General features: G+C 38.8%; 1 protein-coding gene across 13 annotated transcripts in view; it reads right to left on the reverse strand.

Annotated features, from left to right (window-relative positions):
• Window positions 1-10,352: 10,352 nt before the first annotated feature.
• The window catches only part of LOC120731893 (calcium-dependent secretion activator 1), a 324,336-nt gene continuing 314,340 nt past the window's right edge, over window positions 10,353-20,348 (reverse strand). For all 13 annotated transcript variants that reach the window (XM_040029354.1, XM_040029310.1, XM_040029241.1 and 10 more), the window contains 2 exons: window positions 17,181-17,285; window positions 10,353-14,042 (listed from right to left, as the gene is read on the reverse strand). In XM_040029354.1, the coding sequence (XP_039885288.1) occupies window positions 13,869-14,042; window positions 17,181-17,285 (279 nt within the window). In that variant the 3' untranslated portion in view covers window positions 10,353-13,868. The remainder of the gene's footprint in view (window positions 14,043-17,180; window positions 17,286-20,348) is intronic.

A 20,348-nucleotide genomic window follows, 5' to 3' on the forward strand; every position in this document is an offset into this window, starting at 1 on the left:
ACTCAACTGCTTCACAGGGACATGTAGAGAGCTGGCACCATAGCAATGCTGAATGCTCCTCGAAGCTGGATCTCAAAATTATATCCTTGGTGTACTTCCAACCAAAAGCCAGGTTAGGGACGCATGGTCCCGGAGGAGGAAGTGGCAGACATGCAAATATGGGTGGAAACGCTGTACTGCTAGTACTACAGCAAGCAGCTTGCGCTGAGTAACTCAGTGGATTTTCTTAGCTTGACCCAGTGAAATAAGCCACAACACGTTCTCCATCTCCACCCTGAATGACACAGGACAGCCCCAACCCCGACATTGTTGGTATCCGTGGCAACAATGGCACTCCAGAGTATCAGGGTAGGCCAGAACTGGGGCTTTTGTGAAAGCCTCCTTTAGTCAATCCAGTTGAAGGGCTGGCCCTTGTTGGTCAGGGAGTGGAGGGGGCTGGCAATGGTGGCAAACCCTTTGATGAACTGGTAGTATAATGCTAGGCTAGGAAGCTCCGAAGCTCTTTGACGTTCAAAGGTGTCGGCCAGTCCTGGACTGCAGCCACCGTAGCTGGGTTAATAGCTAACCCTTGCTAACCCTTAATTTCCTTTGTTCCAGTCTCAAGTTGTCCAGACAACGAATATTCTATTCAATCACTTGTTCCTGTTCTTGAATCTCTTTCTCCAGTATGTGACTCAAGATGTGGCAGGACACTCCATCCTACTTCTGACACCAATGTGGCGAGCTTAAGCAAAGAACGAGACAGATCTCTATTTTGACCTGCAGTTCCTGGGTTCCATACACTGCTCAACTACAGATATTGAAACTTTTATTAACACCACCTTGTTGCGAGATCGATCAACTTTAGACCAGACAACAAACGACGGAGGCTCCGGAAAAGTGCAATCAAACGATGAGTTTTATTATCACAGGAGAACAACCAACCATCAGCGTACAGAATGTGTTGCTCTGACAAGAATACATTGGGTTCTGGTTTTATAGGATAAAATATCACACCTACGTCAATACAGTTCAAAAATACTTGGTGACAGACGGACAAAAGTTCAAATCGTACAGGCAAGGGTTCATCACATATACTTTTAATAACTATAAACTGACATATAACTTCTCCTTTCTACATTACTTTCCTTTTAAGGTAATAACTTCAGGTCTTAGCATCTCTGAGAGCTAATAATGGACCCTCGTCATTAATCACTAAATAAAGTACTTTAGCAGCCAGTCTCAAACTGAAGCCGAAGACGCTTAGGCCTTCACTCAAACCTGCTACTACATTAATATGTGTATTGTAAGCATGCATGCAATTAACCTGCTATGTTCTCATCTCCCCTCAGCATGTATCATCTGGACACTCTCACCAGTGAAGCTTAAAACCTTCTAGAATGGAACATCAACTCTTAACCAAGCACATTTATGCATTGTGTATAAATAGAAAGGTCAATGTGATGACAGACATATTCAATGCAATATAAACCCTGTAGGAAATATTACTGATAAATGATACTGTGAAACATGTTATTAATACATTCTTCATAAGGCAGATTATATGGTAGCAATAAAAGAATCTCTGAATCCCAACAACCTCTAAACACAACAGTGGTCAGAGGTCATTAACTGGTACAGCAGTCTCAGTCATGGTGGCTGTTGCTGGCCACACTCGATACAGAACAAACAGCTGCAATAATGCTGTACATTAACAATAACAATGATAGATTAACACAAGATAACTGGAATAGCTGTTACAACACTAACTTAACACGTGAATGTCAGATGAAAAGTTCCATGAGTTCTTGGGATAGTGGCTCCTCCCCTTAACCTGCTACAATATTTTCAAAGTGGTATCCAAAAAAACCAAATAAAATAAAATCACCTGAAATCTCAAAAGTGTTAGCTTTATTTTGATAGCAAAATTTATAAGCAATCTTGGTATACAGAGTTTGTAATTTCAGAGAAATACTCCATTCATTTTATGTCATTTTTGAAGAAGCTCAGAAAGCCCCTTGGTGCTTAACTTGTTTAAAAAGCAAAGCAAACATTAGTTAAACAGTTAATTAAGGCCTGACTTGTTTTTAGGAAAGAACCTTAGCATTTTGATAATAAATTTAATGCTGATTCATGCACTTGTTTTGTAATTTGCATTTTGTGTGTTAATATTTACTAAATTATTGGTATTGAGAACATGAACCTAAAAAGAAAGGGTCAGTCTCAAGCAGGAATTCAGCAAAGTAAGTCTGCCAGCTGTTGAAAATGAGCAGGGAGAGATCAGGTCAAGAGCAGGGCACCTCCAGCCTCCTTTCATCAGGTCAGAAATCATTTAGGTGTATGTCTGAAATGTCTGATTTGATATCTTTTTTTGTAGAGATATTTAATTTTTTTAAACAATTATATAGAACACAGACATGAAAAGAAGAAACCAGTTGCCCTGTAAACATGTTCAGGACTCACAGGCAAGTATAAGCTGCATGTACACAAAGAAATAAAAAGGAAATAGCACTTTGAATGAGTATATGCTGTTGTATGTTGATGTTGCACTAATACTTGGCAACTCTATGAACATTGTGGCCCCTTGATGGCCCATACTACTGACGTAGCCCAATAATAGAGACAGGTTGATCATATCCAAGGTTGAAGCATTAATTAATGGGAGGACTTGTTGAGCAGTCTTAAAGGAATATGGTCTTAAAGGCCTTAAAATTTCAATGGTGTTCAAACTGGCTGAACTTATTGTTGTATCTAAGAGATGGTTATGAATAATTTCTTTCTCTAATGGTTAAAATCTTATTTGTGAAGAAAATCATGAAATCATTACTGGTTAAGGTTAAAGGAATGCTTGGCTAAACAGAGCTCTAAGAGAAACTAAGAGTGTTGTTTTTATTTTCTTCAATTAGTGATAAATAGTAAGATGTTCTAGCTTTATGGGGGGCTTTTTAATAGAGCAAAAAACTATTTTTCCAGGCTAAATTAATATTAGATTTTAATTAGTGAGATGCCATTTCTTCTCCAGCTTACTGGTTATCTTAATGTCATGCCAGGGAATCAAGTATTTCTGATTTGATTCTTTCTTTTTCAGAGGAGCCACAGTATTCAGAGTCAAATGCAGTGAGGATGTAACTCTTTGATCATCTCGTTAATATAGTTTAGGTACCTGCTCTGTACTGTGTTGGCACAAGTTTAGTTACAGCACTTTCTGAAAGACTACTGCAGTGAGATGTATTCCCCACTGCTGTGTAATCCATTACTGTAAATTTGAACATTATTGGGAAATGATCAGACAAAATAAGGTTTCCGGTGGAACCTGAATCCTGAGCTTATGTGTTTGTGTGGAGTTCCTGAGTTCACATTTCAATTGGTTTTCAAATTTTTCCAGGACTCAATACCTCAACACCACTGCCATCACAAAAGGCCCAGCAGCAACTGTGTTCACTGCCAAAAAGAGACACCCTTCTAAGATGCTAATAGCCTTTTACTGCTCAGAAAGCTAGAGCATCAAAATGTAATCCCAGATCGTGTGGTATGCATGATAAACAGAGGTAGAAAAAAAGACATTACATCTTCTCTGTTAGCGTACCCGTGACCCAGTGTTTTGGTTTATGGACTTTTGTTGTGGTGATCTGTTTTATTGTCTCGGTTTGGTATACAGCGGTCCCTCGTTTATGGCGGTAGTTACATTCTAAAAATAACCCGCGATAGGTGAAATCCGCAAAGTAGCCAACTTTTTTTTTTTTTTTTTTTACTACTATTATAGATGTTTTATGGCTGTAAAACCTCTAACTACACACTTTATAGACTTTTCTCCGACAGGCTCGAACATTTCCGCACTTTTCTCTATGGTTTAAACACTCTAAAAGTTCAAACCTTCGTAGAAAGTCCAGTATTATCGAATGAAAATTGCAAAATTGCACACAAAAGAAATTTGCGAAACAGCGAGGCCATGAAAGGTGCACCGCTTTATACCGAGGGACCGCTGTAGTTTAATTTTCTTGTGGCTCTTTGTTTCATGGTCTGTGTTTCTAGTTCTTAGCTACTTGTTCATTTAGTCTTTTTCCTTTCGTGTCCTGGTTGTCTGGGTCTTGCCTCTGTCTGTCCTCCCCAGCATCTCCTGTAAAGTCTCTTGCCTCCAGTCTTAGTTGCCTGTTTTCCCAGTCACGTCTTTGTGGGTGTGTCTCAGTGTATGTGTCTCTCATCCTCTCTTGTCCCTCACTCCCTCCCCCTCTCCTGTCCATCGGTCTGTTCCCTGAGTCCACAGCTCACACACAGTGCTCCCTGACATTGTCATGTGTTCTGCTGAAAAGTAATTTGGCTACTCACTGCTCAAATTGGATAATATTGCCCACCTCACAGAGACACAAACATTATAAAGGACTCATCACACCCCGGCCATAATCCCTTCCAGTTGCCACCATCAGGCAGGTCACTCATCCAGACTTAGAGTTTTGAGCCACTTTTATCCATCTCAACACTATCGTACACTGTACAGTATCCATTTTAAGAGATGCTCATTTTTTCATGTTACTTATTATATATTATATCAGTTTACATTTGTGTGAATGTTGTGTGTGATTGTGTCTCTTGTATCCACCAGATGGTGGAGCAGCACTCCTAATTTCATTGAAGAAGTGCTGTTTCAGTGACAATAACGGGAATAAAATTCTATTTCTATTTCTACTTCAATATCTACTTTAAAGTAACATGTCCACCACTTTTTCTTACAAATAGTGCGATTCCTGCAACTTTGTTATTGCCACTGGGAACAACTTTTGGCTTTACCTTACAACATCAAAGCTCATTGAGGTAACTCCAGTTGTGATTTGGTGCTAAATAAATACATTTGAATTGAGTTGAACAGCTTCTGGTACTGTTACACTGTGGTGGAAATATTAGTTCAACAAGTGAAACACATGATATGGTATTCCCACTGGGACCAAACCTTTCCATCTTATTGCCAAAGAAACTCGTATTGCCCATGATGACAGCAGGACAGATGGTTATATTTCCTCCTTTAAGCTCTGTGCTGCACCCGTCGTTGTAGCTCCTCGGTGATCACAGGTCTCCTTCCAAATAGTATTAGCGGTGTACTCAGCACCATTAATTGTTCATGTGTGTCAACAGCGCAGCTGTCCACTTGCATTGTTGCAACAGACTGGTGCCATGACATGTAAGACTATGACTAATTTGATAAATGATAAATTATGTAACAGTAAAATATCACACATCATTTGTAAATAGACTCTCCAGTACAGGGATTGGTTTGGGGTGATTTTGTTAGCATTACTGAGACTAACATTCAATCAAATGAGAACAATGGCTCAATCAGGCTTCTCAGAAACACAAAGCTGGTATCAAATCACACTTTTGGGTATTAAACTTATTGCTGCTATGTGTGCTGACTTTATGTCCAGTACTCTGTGTTTGCTTCCTTCCTCCCTCTGTTCTAAAAGAAGGAAAAAAGTTTTTAGCGCAGATGCCAACAAAGAGGAAAGCCTAGTGTGTCAAGGCAATGTGGCATGTTTGTGCTGGGAATAGCAGAACTGACTGTTTGGCTTGATTCCTGCGCAAGTCTTTTTTGTCAGCATGAGTTTCCATCCTGATGTGCTGCGGAGGGTTTTTTCCAGCCTGTCAAATCTTTACCGAGGCTCCTGAACACCACCCCCTCAGCCCCTAGCTGCCCTGTGGCCTGTCACACTGCCTTGTCTTTGTCACCACGCACACATTCACATGTGTATACGTAAATGCTTTCTTTCTTTTTTTCACTTTAATCTTACAATTATATAGTAAAACAGGTGCATAAAATGAACAGTGATTGAACCTCTACTTTTACAATTCACCGGTCATAAAAATGATATTGTAGAAATATGACATTTATAAAATGTTCCTCTCTCTCGCACACACACTTACAAACATTGCCACTGAATAAAAAAAAAAGGGAGTGTTTGGTCATTTGATAATTTCCCTGCCACAGGGCATTGAGTTCAATGTTTATGACTGTGACTAATTTATTGTGCAACAATGAGGAATCGAAGTGGTTCTTCATCATTTATTTTGCTGCATATTATACAATCCTAATGGATGTTTGTGTTAGTGTACAGTATTTGGCATCTTGCACTTAGGTCTCATTGGGCAGTCATGAGGGATGTAGAAGAAAACCAGCAGTTGGAGGTTTTCAATTCAATTCAATTTTATTTATATATTTATTTATATAGCGCCAAATCACAACAAAAGTCGCCTCAAGGCGCTTCATAGATACAGAGAAAAACCCAACAATCATATGACCCCCTTTGAGCAACACTTTGGCGACAGTGGGAAGGAAAACCTCCCTTTTAACAGGAAGAAACCTCTCAGGGAGGGGAGGGGCCATCTGCTGTGATTGGTTGGGGTGAGAGAAGGAAGACAGGATAAAGACATGCTGTGGAAGAGAGACAGAGATTAACAACAGATATGATTCAATGCAGAGAGGTCTGTTAATACATAGTGAGTGAGAAAGGTGACTGAAAAGGAAAAACTCAATGCATCATGGGAATCCCCCGGCAGCCTACGTCTATTGCAGCATAACTAAGGGAGGATTCAGGGTCACCTGGTCCAGCCCTGACCTTGTAGTACCATATCACCCTATTAGAGCGCTTCGCTCTCGCTCTGCAGGCCTACTTGTTGTTCCTAGAGTATTTAACAGTAGAATGGGAGGCCGAGCCTTCAGTTTTCAGGCCCCTCTTCTGTGGAACCAGCTTCCAGTTTGGATTCAGGAGACAGACACTATCTCTACTTTCAAGATTAGGCTTCAAACTTTCCTTTTTGCTAAAGCATATAGTTAGGGCTGGACCAGGTGACCCTGAATCTATGAATAAATAAGCTTTTTTAAGCTTGTTTTTGAGCGTTAGAGCCCTCATTCAGGAAATGAGGCTAGAGGTTTTATTTTGATTTTATTAAGATGCCAGTGGCGTTTCCTGTTTTTGCACTTTTGCTTCGTTAGTGAGGAGAACCAAAGAAGGTATAAACCTTCATATCTTGAGTCTGAGGGTGCAGACACAAATTTAAATGTCCCTCCACTGCACACGAACACCTACAACTTCTGTCTCTATCAACAACATATGTAAAATGCGATTTGTTGGAAAGGAGTCCTTCTTGGCACAGCGCATTCAGAGATGCGCTGTGGCAAGCCCAGTTAATCCAGGTAAGAAGACATAAACAAAAACAAAACAACCCAAATTTCATTCTTGTTTCTTTTTAATGCAACTATTTTCTGTCTTTAGAGGAAGTTGGTAGGGGTACGGCAAAATGTTCGATAGACAGATTCCCCTCTGTAATAATGTAATACTGTTGATCTGCATATGGGCTTTACTGTATTTGATGGTGAAACAGGACAAACAGTCCTGCGTATTATTCACTGCCAAAGAATAACAAAATCTGCTCTGATGTCTTGTCTGAACATTGTGTGAGATTACTTTAAACTGTAAGCTACTCTTTTCACAGAAAAGATCTAAAATTAATCAGTGGGCTGTTGTACCCTCTTAAGGCCATGATAAGAAGGTTTTGTGCATGGGGAGGGAAACATAAGAGGCTTTAGGGCTGCTTTTATTAAAAGGATCTGACATCTACCTGCCCTCGCAAATGGCAGGCAATTTTCACACTTCTGGCACGCAAAGCAGTCATACAAAAATAACCTTGTCTCCTGGGCAGCAGGCTTACTCTGTTTGGATATTGTTTACCTTTTAAGGACGATATGAAAAGCGTTGTAAATGAAAGGCCTCTTCACAACAAATCACAGACTAATTTATTTGGCAGCTTGAATGTCTACACGTGGGCTGCTTTCTGTCTTCGTTTTTCATTTTCCTGTTGTCATTATCCACATATATCATGTCAGCGATGGCTTGATGGGCTCAGTGTGTTGCAATGCCTTGGTCTCACATCCATATTACCGCAGAACTCCCCACAGCACAGCGGCAGCCTGTCAGCACTAAGATTCGGGGCTAGTTCTCACTGTGATGGTCAGTTGGAGGTTCTTTTTATTTTGATACACTTATCATTTTCCATTTCCACACTTGATTGGAGCTTAAAAGCCAAAGCAGCTCAGATCGTGCCAGCATAAATCTCCAGGCCCATTAATCTGTCCTGGTGTCATTTCTCACACAGAACTGTCCAATCGTGTCTAGATATTCATGGGGAAATTAAATGAATGATTCTAAGGCAACTCACCCACACTGCAGATGGGATGTTAAAATAGGTAGGCTGCTTTGTGTCTTTGCTCTTGATTACTTTTACTATATAGGATGTGAGGGAATAGTCTTTGTGGAGGTAAAGCACATGTATTTCCTCCACTCAAATAGCTCCTTTTCATTTTTATTGCGATGATAGCCTTTAAAATAGTATTTACCAAAACAACGACCGCTGGAGTATATTCAGTGTTTGATATTTTAAGGAATAGAAAGCTTTCTTGGACACACACTATAATGAAGAATGTAACTAAAAATCTCTTTGTTACTCGGAATGTATGAAAATGCTAGCATTGTTTAACATTACACCATTGAATCTGCCCTCACCAATGGAAATGTCTTCAGTCTAAAGTGTAGGCATTGATTCATTAATTGTTCCTCTGATGTGAGGTGGCATACACATACCCAACAGATATTTTTGTGTTCTTATAGTGAAAGTTCCACATAAAATCCAGTCCAGACTTCACAGAGTCAGAATTAGTTTCAGTTGATATTAAAAAAACACATTTCAATCACATGCAGATCACACAGATTTTAGATGTTTAAGCACACGGCTTATTTCATACACTGTCTGTTCATATGCAAAAGATATATTTATATTGAAATGATTTAACATTTGTCTCCAAGAAATTTCTGGAATGGACGGGAGTAGTCTGGCCACTCAAAGCACTTTTACATATTTTACATATAACAGCAAAAATCAGAGACAAGCTAATGTAAACAAAGTTACATTAAGCTTTGACTCTTTGTTCTTAATTCAGTTTCGTTTCAGTGTCAGTTGTTTAAAAATATGTAGCTTTTGTTTAGTCTTTTGATTATTATTGTATGGATCATATATGAGACAATATTTTTTTTTAAAAATGCACTAACACAACTTTTTGAAATGCAATTTACCAAACTAACAAAAACTACAACTAAAGCTATTTCCTATATTAATTTATTTTAAATTGTTTTCTTTTCCAAGTTCACAAAATCATTTCAGTCTTTCAAAATTCTAACTTTTATTTACATTTTATGCATTTGTACTTTTTTACATCCTGTTTTAGTTTAGTTTTAGGTAACTATAATAACTTTGGTCTTTAATTTACAAAATAAAGCCCCACACGATAACAATTGTTGTAAAGTGTTACTTTAAAAAATAATAAACGAATTGGATTTAACCTCCTAAGACCCAAACTCTTCCACGGCAGCACTTTTAATTTCTCTTTGATATTTTGGCATATTGGGACCTGATGAATGTAAAAACAAAGAATTACCAGATTTTTTTTTGTTTTTTTACCTGATTTTTGTTTCTAAGAAAAATGAGAGCCACGTATGAGGATATCCGTTTAAAATTTCGATAGAACAGTAGCAGCATAATGTCCTCGTAAGTGGATATCAGGCCCTTGTAGAGCAAAATTTATTATTTTGGTTTAAATAACCCAAAATGTGATGTCCACATATGTGGACACCAGGTCCTAGGAGGTTAATGGATTGCCCAAATAAATTTTAATTTATTTTGGCAGAAATACATTTAATTTCCATATAGTTATCACATGATCCCGTAAGTGCTGATATTATGAAGTTATTTATTTCTGCACTCGTCCAAATCCTTTAAACAAACTGATGATGAAGTCATCACAGTGAGCATTTGGATCACCCAGGGATTAGATGGCCCTTGTTCTTACCAAAAACCTTGTTTTCCTCATATTCTAAGAAGGAGTTCACCCCCACATCACCCCGCCACTCCCCAACACGCAAGCACCCCCCCCCCCCCCCCCCAGGCCCTTCCCGTCTATAGATTAATTAAGAGATATCCTGTCCTCTTTTAATTTGGAATGATATTATATCTAATCTCCTCGAATTTAGTCATAGCGTTCATCTTCAGCTCTGGATTTGATTTTGGTCAATGCAGCTAAATCTCCTTCAGGGTGGTACTATAAACACTCAAGATGACTTTAATCCACAGAATTAATCTAAGACTCTGTGTCTTAAGAAAATGCTGCTGTGGAGCAAGTCAGGAGGTCATGGGCACAGATTAACAAATATGTATTTTGTTGTTGTTATTTCTTTCACTTTGTTTCTTCTTTCCCCCCTCCTGGGTCACATTCTTACAGTTCACAATGTGAATTCACATTGAAGACAAAAATAAATGAGCTGTAAACTTCTTTCTACACTTTCCAATGACTTTTATTTAAATCTTCTTGGCCTCAGTGGATTTTTCAAGAAGGCAGAAGGTGAACCCCCCAGTAACATCACACATGGAGCAAAAACACTTTGGGAAATAAATACCAGGTCCATGCAATTCTTACATACAGTATGACACATAACTCAAGGTAAAGAACACAACTGAGAAAAGCAAAGTTGTAGGAAACTTCATTTCTTGTCGTCCATTATAAAAATGACGATTAATTCCCTCATAGATCCTGCAATAGAGCCTTGGGGACATATAGGAAACTTGGTTTATCAAGAACAAACAACAAATGGCAAATAAACGGTATTATTTAAACATATAGTCGACTAAAAAAAGATTTGCTCTAAAATTGAAAATGTGAAAAATGTTGAAAAAAAATTGCTCTAGAAGTGTAATTAAAAATCAAACGACAAGTGTATTGCTGTACTATATGCATAAACCAAACAAAGTTAGGAAAAGCCAGAGATGCAAGGTTGATGTTCAAACTAATGCACACAGCTTGTGCTGCTCATATATTTATCTGTAGGCTGTTTAACCAAATACTTAAATTACTGGCAGTGCATCATTTACTTTGTAAAGGGAAAAAAAGTGATTGTGTGTATTGTGATGACCCTGGAACTCACAAAGGGTTGTCTTCCAGTTCTACTGCACAAAACACATACATACAGATATTTAACACATTATTCCTTCACATTATTTTGTGGCCACAATTTCAAGTCATGCAAAAAATCTGGGTGCACTGACAGATTAATAACATTTAGGTGTGCCTCATTTAAGTCGAACTGATTATGCACTCCATATTTTGTTTCATGTACTTTCTTGTTAATGTTCAGGGACCATCCATAACCCCATACTTTTTTTTATTTTATCGATTTACCCCCAAAAATAAATAAACAAAACCAAAAAGTACAATTATACTCTAACAGTACAAGCTCTCTACCAGCTCTCTGTTTGCTGCATCTGTGACATATAAGCCATTTTTGTGCAGGGCAAATACATAATAACATCATAATAGCATATTGCTTAAATTTGACATCTTGATATTTTGCTACATGCATTTTTTTTTATTTCACTGTTATTTAGGCACCAAGTTTAGCAATAAAAGAAAACAGAAAGTAGCTAGCTCTGTCAATTGGTGGAAAGCCAAATCCATAATACTCTAAACTTTTAGTTTAGGAGTATAAGTACATTAACATAAATGAGCTCCTCAATTTTGGTTCACCAGTCTGAGCACGTAGATAGCATGCGACGCAGACTGACTGATAACTCAAGAGGTCAGCTCTCTCTTCACCACAACGGTCTGAGCTCCGGCCTACAATCTATCTGTCAAGCTCCCTTCTTCAGTCACGTGTCAACAAGACCCCAAGATACTTAAACTCCTCCATTTAAGGTTGTAACTCGTCCCTGAATTTGAGTAGGGACCCCACCCTTTTCCAGCTGAGACCATGGCCTTAGAGTTGGAGGTCCTGATTCTCATTCCCAATGACTCACACTTGGCTGATGAAGCCAACAAGAACCACATCATCTGCAAAAAGGTGAGATGAGATTCTGAGGCCACAAAAGTGGAAGCTTTCTGCCACATGGCTATGCCTAGAAAACCTGTCCATAAAAACTACAAAGCGAGTCAGTGACAAAGGGTAGCCCTGGTGGAGTCCAATACGCACCAGGAATGAGTCCGACTTATTGCCGGCAATGCAAACAAAGCTCGTGCAATGATTATAGAGGGATAAAACAGGTCATAGCAATGGACCACACCTACGACCACACCACATACTCCAGGATACGCTGAGGGATGTGGACAAATTACTTCTCTAGGTCCACAAATCTCATGTAGGCCAGTTGGGCAAATTCCCACCCACCATCAATTGTCCTTGAGAGAATAAAGAGCTGGTTCAGTGTTCCATGAAAACCACAAACAACGCACTGATCCTCTTGTATCCAACATTCGACTAACAGACAAACTCTTCTCTCCAGTCCACACTCCCAGGGAAAGTAAGGAGTGTGAGTCCACCCCTGTAGTTGGAGAACACCCTCCAGTCTCCATTCAGCGTTTACTGCTTCGTTCTTGAAATCTTGTTAGGTTTTCTGTTTGTGTTTATATTCTCGGGCCTTCTTAGTTTGAATTATTTGGGTTTTCCTACTTCTTTTGTCTTGTTTTCCCTGATTAGTTCCATCTGTGTTCCCTGCTGTTTTCTATTTCTCCATTTACCTCTGTGTATATTTGAACCCCCATTTTTGTGTTTTTGTAGGGTTTGTTCTCTATGTGTTAGACATTGTAGACTTACCACTATTATTTTTTGACTTTGTTTTTCACCTGTCAGCTTTAAATAAAGGTCCAATTTTGAACCCAGTCCTCTGAATTCACATTCTCCCCTTCCATACACCACATGACATTTAGATTTAGATTACTAGACAGGAATCATTTGATTCATACACTGAACCAAACACTTGTAATGTTGAACCTCTAACACTTGTTACACCCTGAAAATTTGACACAGTTCCTATCATATGACACTAGCGATAGGGTTTCTAAAGATGTATTCAAATGTATATTTTTTGTTGGTGTAAAATGATTCTATGTGACCACCAGTCTTACTGTTGATAATGTGCTGAATTTCTTTTGTCTCACATTTGCTGTTGGCAATTACAAAGCATGTTTTAGAGCCTGCAAAAGACAAACCGTCACTGTCACATCCTATAACATCACATAATGTAAAAAAACGTTAATTCGATTTTTTTAGCTGAGAAATGATGCTGAACCATTACAAAGGAAGACAATTTAAATCACTTTCACATCTGGTGCAACAAAACAAGATAATTACTTTTTCAGTATAACAAAGTCATATCGTATGGAAAGAAAACTGTCATCCATATTGGTGGAAAACATTAAAAAAAACTTCTCAATGCTTTAATTTAGCTGTTTTGGGCCAGGTGAATACCAACAAATAAATATCCATATTTTCTTGTGACACTTCCATCAGACACAATGTGAATTTGACAGTGCAAAGTTCATCCTGCATTTGCAGGAAGACTTTGGAATAGACAGACACATGTATTAGTTTTACTGTTTTTCTTGAAATCACAGTATAATGGCCTAAATCACTTGAGAGTTTTTCCAGCAGAAGTGCAGAGACAACACTGTGTATTTCTCAAAGTATAAACAAGAACAGAATACAAAGACTAAATAATTAAGGCAAAAGATAATTTAGGTACTAGCCTTAATTATTTGGAAATTTAGCTTTGAAGATTTTAAGTGATGATTATTGACACACTTGAAGGTGTTTAAAGATACATAATAGTATAAACATAATAATAAATGTCATAAATTTAACAGAATTGTGGAAGTATTGGCAACAGAAAAACTAAAACCAAGCAATGGAGGGAACAGGCCAAATTATTTTGACTCTATAGAAGGACTGGTGTGGACTGTCAGGCAATATACCTGACCCTTTGAAAAACACTGAAATTATTATTATTATTTCAACTCTTTTGATCTAGTTATCGTTATCTTCTTCATCGCTGTCCTTCATTGAAATGCCTTGCATCCCTCCTTCTTTCACCGATGCCGTGGCTTCTTCCAAGGTTAGTCGGTTTCTTACAGTTTCGTACATCTTAGTGTTTAGCGTAGAGTCCAGTACCCCTTGAAGGCGGAAGTCACGGTACTTTTTCTATCTCAAACAGAAAAATGAAAAATGATTAGCAGAGATATTCCTGGCTTCACAGGAAATATAATAAAAAGCATGTCAGCTGATTGGGTTGGTGAGTCCCTGACTCATCCACTTAGCCTCTTAAGGTGTTAATGAAATCATCTGGTCTTGAGTCGGTCTTCAAATTAGGTAAACAAAAGTTTAGGTGAACATCAGTACATCTTATTAATATGATGATGATAGTGGTGCCCTGTTAAGCTGCAGCTGCACTGGCTGATGATAGCACCGTTAAAGTCTGCTTAAACAATAGATGTAGTAGATACGACCACTCTAGATCTTCTACATAGGCTCGGTATACTACGCCGGCTACTTCCAGGAAGCAACTGAGCTTTGCACCAGTAACATCCGACAGTGGAGGAGACACAGAGCGGGGCTAACTGCTAAGCTAAAGGCTAACCTGTGTAAAACGCTGTCCATCTTGTTTTTTAGCATTTTTTTAACGTTCGCTCCTTGGAGAATAAACCGGACTATCTAAGGCTGGACTTAACTACACAACATGGCATGAGGGACTGTGCTAAAATATTTACAGCAACTTGGCTGAATCTCTGTTTCTGAAAAAACTGTTAGCATAGTGGGGTCAACAGCATTCCAGGTAAATCACGAGGAGGCAGTGTTTGCCTATACACAAATAACAACTGGTGCAAAAATGTGAACATGATATCAAGACACTGATTGTTCACCCACTTTGAAATGCAGACTGGAGGGCTCAAATCACCAATTCCTATACTAACTAACAGATAACCTTCTCTACCTCCTTAGCCACTGTAAAAGCAACCCTTAGACTTAATTAGTTAGAATAATTCATTTTGCATTTTTAATGGTTGCACACAACTGATAAAATAGATCGAAATAGAAATATTTAACATTTTACTTTCATCAAAATATTTAGCATAAAAAGTCAAGAAACTTGTTTTATTTCTTTGTTGTTACAATGCTTCTTGACTAATTATATATACACATATACATATATATATATACACACACACACACACACACACACACACACACACATATACATATATATATATACATATATATATATATATATATATATATATTAGGGGTGCAACGATATTCGTATCGATATTGAACCGTTCGATACAGTGCTTTCGGTTCGGTACGCATATGTATCGAACAATACAACATTTGTAATTTATTTTATCAACTTTCCTTCCGACGATGCTGTCTGTGTTGAGCGCTCAGTGAATCTGCGTTCGACTACTCCGCCTAGGCTGCACTGTCAAGCGCAGATCCACTGAGCGCTCAACACAGACAGCATAGTCAGAAGGAAGAGCGCAGGGCAAGCTAGCAAGACACATGGACCTCCCCCACCCTCATTCAGATCTGGCGTTTGGAATTATTTTGGTTTTCATGTGACGTATGACCCTGAAGGTAAGCGAGTCATGGACTAAAGTAAAACAGTATGTTGGATGTGCCATGCAATGCTCAATTACATGGGTGTGAACTAGTGTGTTAGCGCAGTTAGCTCGTTAACGTGTTGGCCGTCTAGCCCCACACACGGGGCGATCGGCGGTAGCTCGTTAACGGAGATTTGCCGTGTTGTGGCGTTAAGGTCATTTCAACGAGATCAACCTGAAAGCACTAGTGGGAACACAATGAATATGACTGCACATTTACGCTGACATCATCCTAATGCAAAGACCAAAACAACAAGCATGCTACTAACTTTAGCCGAGTCATTTAGACAGCTGTTAGCACATGATTCTCCTTATGCTGCTGAGAATATAGCCCAGAAGAAGCGGATAGTATAGCTTTTATTTTGGAAAGAGACATTTCTCTGTAATAAACTCTCTTTTCCAAAGATGAGTGATTCCTCAATCAGATACAGGGCTTGCAATATCGCTAGCCCGACGTCCTGGAGCTAGCGATTTTTTTCAGTCGGGCTACCAAAATCTATCTCTGCCCTGCCCGTCGGGCTATTGTAGGAAGGAAAAATATATGTCAATGCTTTTGCATTCTTTCAGAAATGTAGCTGGGTAATTATGTCATTGGCATCTGTGAGCCACTGTCAATATGTGACATATTGAAATCGCGTTTGAATTTGCGCTTGTTTTTTTGCTTTCACTTTGCAATCGTGCGAACTGTGTATAGAGAGCGACAGCACTGATCTGTGAGTGATGATAATTTGTGCACCAATTCCTCTGACATCGTCTTATTAATCGTTAGCTTACTATGCAAACATGACAAGTGAAATCTCCCGCAGCAAGCTTAAACATGTGAGAGGTTGATCGTGCAGAGAATCGCTGAGCTTATGTGAGTCCGTGTGTAAAAGCAGCAGGATATATATTTTAGTTCTGCTGAGCCAAATAAGACAGGTCATAGTGAAGAAGTGACAACCAAAGAAAAGCTTACCACAAAACGGAGAAGTTATGACAAATCAGACTATAAGGCAAAAAGAAAGTGCAGCTTTATGGTTTCATGGACAAAATAATTTCTGTGGCTGCGATATGACGAGCTAAATAACCAGGGCTGCACATAAGTGGTCCGCAGGTGCGCATTCGCTGTCAAAATAAAAAACACGCACAAGGGTTAGGGTTAAATTTAAAAACTGTACTTTTGAGTTAAAATATATATTTATAATTTTAATAAATGACAAATTAAAAAGGCATGAACATTTTTTTTGTATCAAAAAAATATCGAACCGTGACACCAAAGTATCGAACCGAACCGTGAATTTTGTGTATCGTTGCACCCCTAATTATATATATATATATATATATATATATATATATATATATATATATATATATATATATATATATATACACACACATATATATATACACACATATAATCACATATATATATATACACACACACACACACACACACACACACACACACACACACACACACACACACACACACATATATATATATATATATATATATATATATATATATTTATTAACCCACAAATACATTTTCCTTATAACTGTTGCAATATTTAAGGGAAAATAAACAGGCTAAGGGAATAAGATCTATTGGCTAGAAGCAGTGTTACAATGAAGGAAAAATTAGCCAAACACAAATTTCCTTACTTTTTTTGCTGAGTTTATAATAGCAAGTAATTCTCACCTTGACAATTCTAATGAGAACCTTCAACTGATAAACATGGAGCTGCAGGTCCACACGGTCAGTCAGCCATGTTCCTATAAGGGTCATTGTGCTCGTGTACCATTGCTGTAAAATACACACAAACATACACCACTGTAGTGTCAAGTGATTCTCTGTGAAATGCACAATTTTAGCTCTAAACAATAACTTGACCTTTGTAGAGATTATTGCGATGGTGCTTTTGGCTGAAGAAAAAAAAAAAAAGGATCATTTCATCCTTGCTGTGTACCATTGAAAAGGCGTTTACACACTAGACATGTAAAATCTATTCAAATATTTTGTGTGTTGGACTTACCTATTCTTAATGCAGCCGTTGACTCTAGCTGCGTAATTTCACTGAACAAATTTCCTGCCCTTTATTTTTGATTGATGGAATCCAAATACACAGATCTGACGAATCAGGTCACTGCATTTTCAACAAGTGCAGTGGTAAATAATCCTATTTCAACTTAGACACACAGCTACTCTACTCCAGACCAGTCGGCTCTCTGAAATGATTTCTTTGCCTCTTTAGATGAGGTCCCACCTCTGCTAACTAAAGTCCAAACTGCCCTCCTGAAATATGTATGAAAGCGGCAGCTTCAGCTCCTGGATGAAACAGTGAAATTCTCCCTGCTGCTGCCTTCTTCTTGGATGCAGAATCTCAGTTTCTTACTTTTCTTATTAATAAAACATCAGAACCAGCTCATCATACTTAATGTCGACTTCCCCATATGGAAAAGATATATATAAATCTTATAAAGTTTGTATCTGTCTTGTGTGAAACTTGTATAAAAAGCATACAAGGGTGAAAACAGATAAAAGATCAATTGAAAAATTATATAAATGAAACTTGTATGTTTTGGATACTTACTAAAACAATATATGAAAGCGGCCACTTTCATGAGTAAATCATATACGCCTTATATGATTCACTATATGAAGTAGGCCACATCTGATGCAAGTCTTTTATACGTTTTTTCTATTTCTTTTCCATATGGGTATGAGGTGATTTGGTTCAATGGGCCTGATTATTTAAGACCTTGTATGTGAGGAGCAGGATTTTGAATTCTGGATTTAACAGGAAGCCAATGAAGGGAAGCCAAAACAGGAGAAATCTGCTCTCTCTTTCTAGTCCCTGTCAGGACTCTTGCTGCAGCATTTTGGATTAGCTGAACGCTTTTCAGTGAGTTTTTTGGACATCCTGATAATAATGAATTACAGTCGTCCAGCCTGGAAGTAATAAATGCATGAACTAGTTTGCTGAAGGACATCACTACATAGCCAAAGGTATTCACTCGCCCATCCAAATAATTTAATTCTGGTGTTCCAATCAATTCTAAGTCCACAGCACAGTGTGAGCAGATGCTGAGGTGCATAATGCACACAGGTTGCCAACTTTCTGCACAGTCAATTGCTTTAGAGCTCCAGCCTTCAGATCAGCTCAAGAACAGTGCATAGAGGGTTTCATGGAATGAGTTTCCATTGCCAAAAAGCTGCATTTAAGCCTTACATCACCAAGCGCAATGCAAAGCACTGGATGCAGTGGTGTAAAGCATGGCACCACTGGATTCTAGCGCAGTGAAGATGTGTTCTCTGTAGTGACAAATCATGCTTCTCTGTTTTGCAATCTGATGGATAATTCTGGGTTTGATGAGGAAGAGGCCAAAGGAACAATTTTCCTCGACTTGTGGTAGCAACTTATCCCCTTCCCGGAGTGCTCCAGCCACCCTTTTCTGGCTGAGAATCATGGCCTCAGACTTGGAAATGCTATTTGTCATTCCCACTGCTTCACACTCTGTTTCAAACAGCCCCAGTGCAAGCTGGAGACTGATATCTTAAAAAGAGCTACATTATCCACCAAAACAGAGAGGCGGTCGTGAGGCCACTTGGGTATAAATGCAATATAAGTTAACTTAAACTGGATTTAATGAAACCATTTAGTCAAATCCACCTCTCAGGACTGCTGAGCCCCCCATTATGATTGGTGAAAAAGGGCTACTGCAAAGACCAATGTGACTGATTTCTTAAACTAAATCAGTTTATCAATTTCCTGAGAGCCCAGCAGCTTGTTTCTAGTAGTTTGTACATGTGAATTGTGACTGTAAACTGATGGGAGAGCAGCATGCGAGGCAAGCTGCCACTGGCTCAGCTGTTACTGTTCTGAGATCAGTTAAACCTGCACTTCGTATAGAAATGCAGCTAGCATTAGAGGGTAAATGAATTACAGTGATTTAGCATCGTAACGGAAAAGTTCCCCCCCGCGAATCATGTGGGTAATGTGACGTAGAGAGGATGGTCTTTGAAAAAGTTCTTAATTATTCCTTTAATACAACAGCAAGAAACCACGATGGAGAGGGGACAGGAGCTCTAACCATGGCCATAAAACAGGCAAGTTGAACAGGCTTGGCAGTCGTCTTAGCAATTGGTTCTACTTGCCTTCCTGTAAAAGTTACAGCACACCACTGGCTAGACCAAGAGCTTAGGCTGGAAAGAATGAAGAGCAGGTTTGGGTGATTAAGGGTAGAGGTGAAAGTGTATTAATGAATGAATAGAATGTGTTGAGCAGATGGACGGAATACTGACAAACAAAGGAAATGAGCGAGCGAGAGAGAAAGAAAGGATGGATGGATAGTAAATCAGGAATGATGTAGAAAAATATTGCCTGCTCTGATGAATACCAGTTTCTGTTGGATGCTTGGTAGGGTTAGGTTTTTGTCTAAAACCATGGCTACCTGCCTTGTAGCAGTGCCTTTGTGGTTGTCTAATGGTGTGGAGAATGGTGCTGTGTTTCATGCTAATGTCTCCTTACTTCCGACAGGAAGCATAAGTTAGCATAATGATTAGCACCTATTGTTAAGTGACGGCTGTGTGCAGACAGGAATAGGACCCAAGGTGCAGACTCCAGAGACAAACTTAAACCGAAACAGCTTTAATGCTGAACTCAAACATAACATAACTGGAAAAATTCAAAATAAACTAACACCGGCGGACTGACAAAACACACAGCAAAATAAACGGTAGATCGCGACACGGACACAGAGAAACACAGGGCTTAAATGCACAGAGGGAGCAATCAGGGAATGAGTAACAGGAGGGAAACACAGCTGGGGCAAATCAGGCCTAACGAGACAAAGGAAGCAAAACCAG

Source organism: Simochromis diagramma, unplaced genomic scaffold, assembly GCF_900408965.1.
Source record: "Simochromis diagramma unplaced genomic scaffold, fSimDia1.1 OVJJ01000352.1, whole genome shotgun sequence".
NCBI lineage: Eukaryota > Metazoa > Chordata > Actinopteri > Cichliformes > Cichlidae > Simochromis > Simochromis diagramma.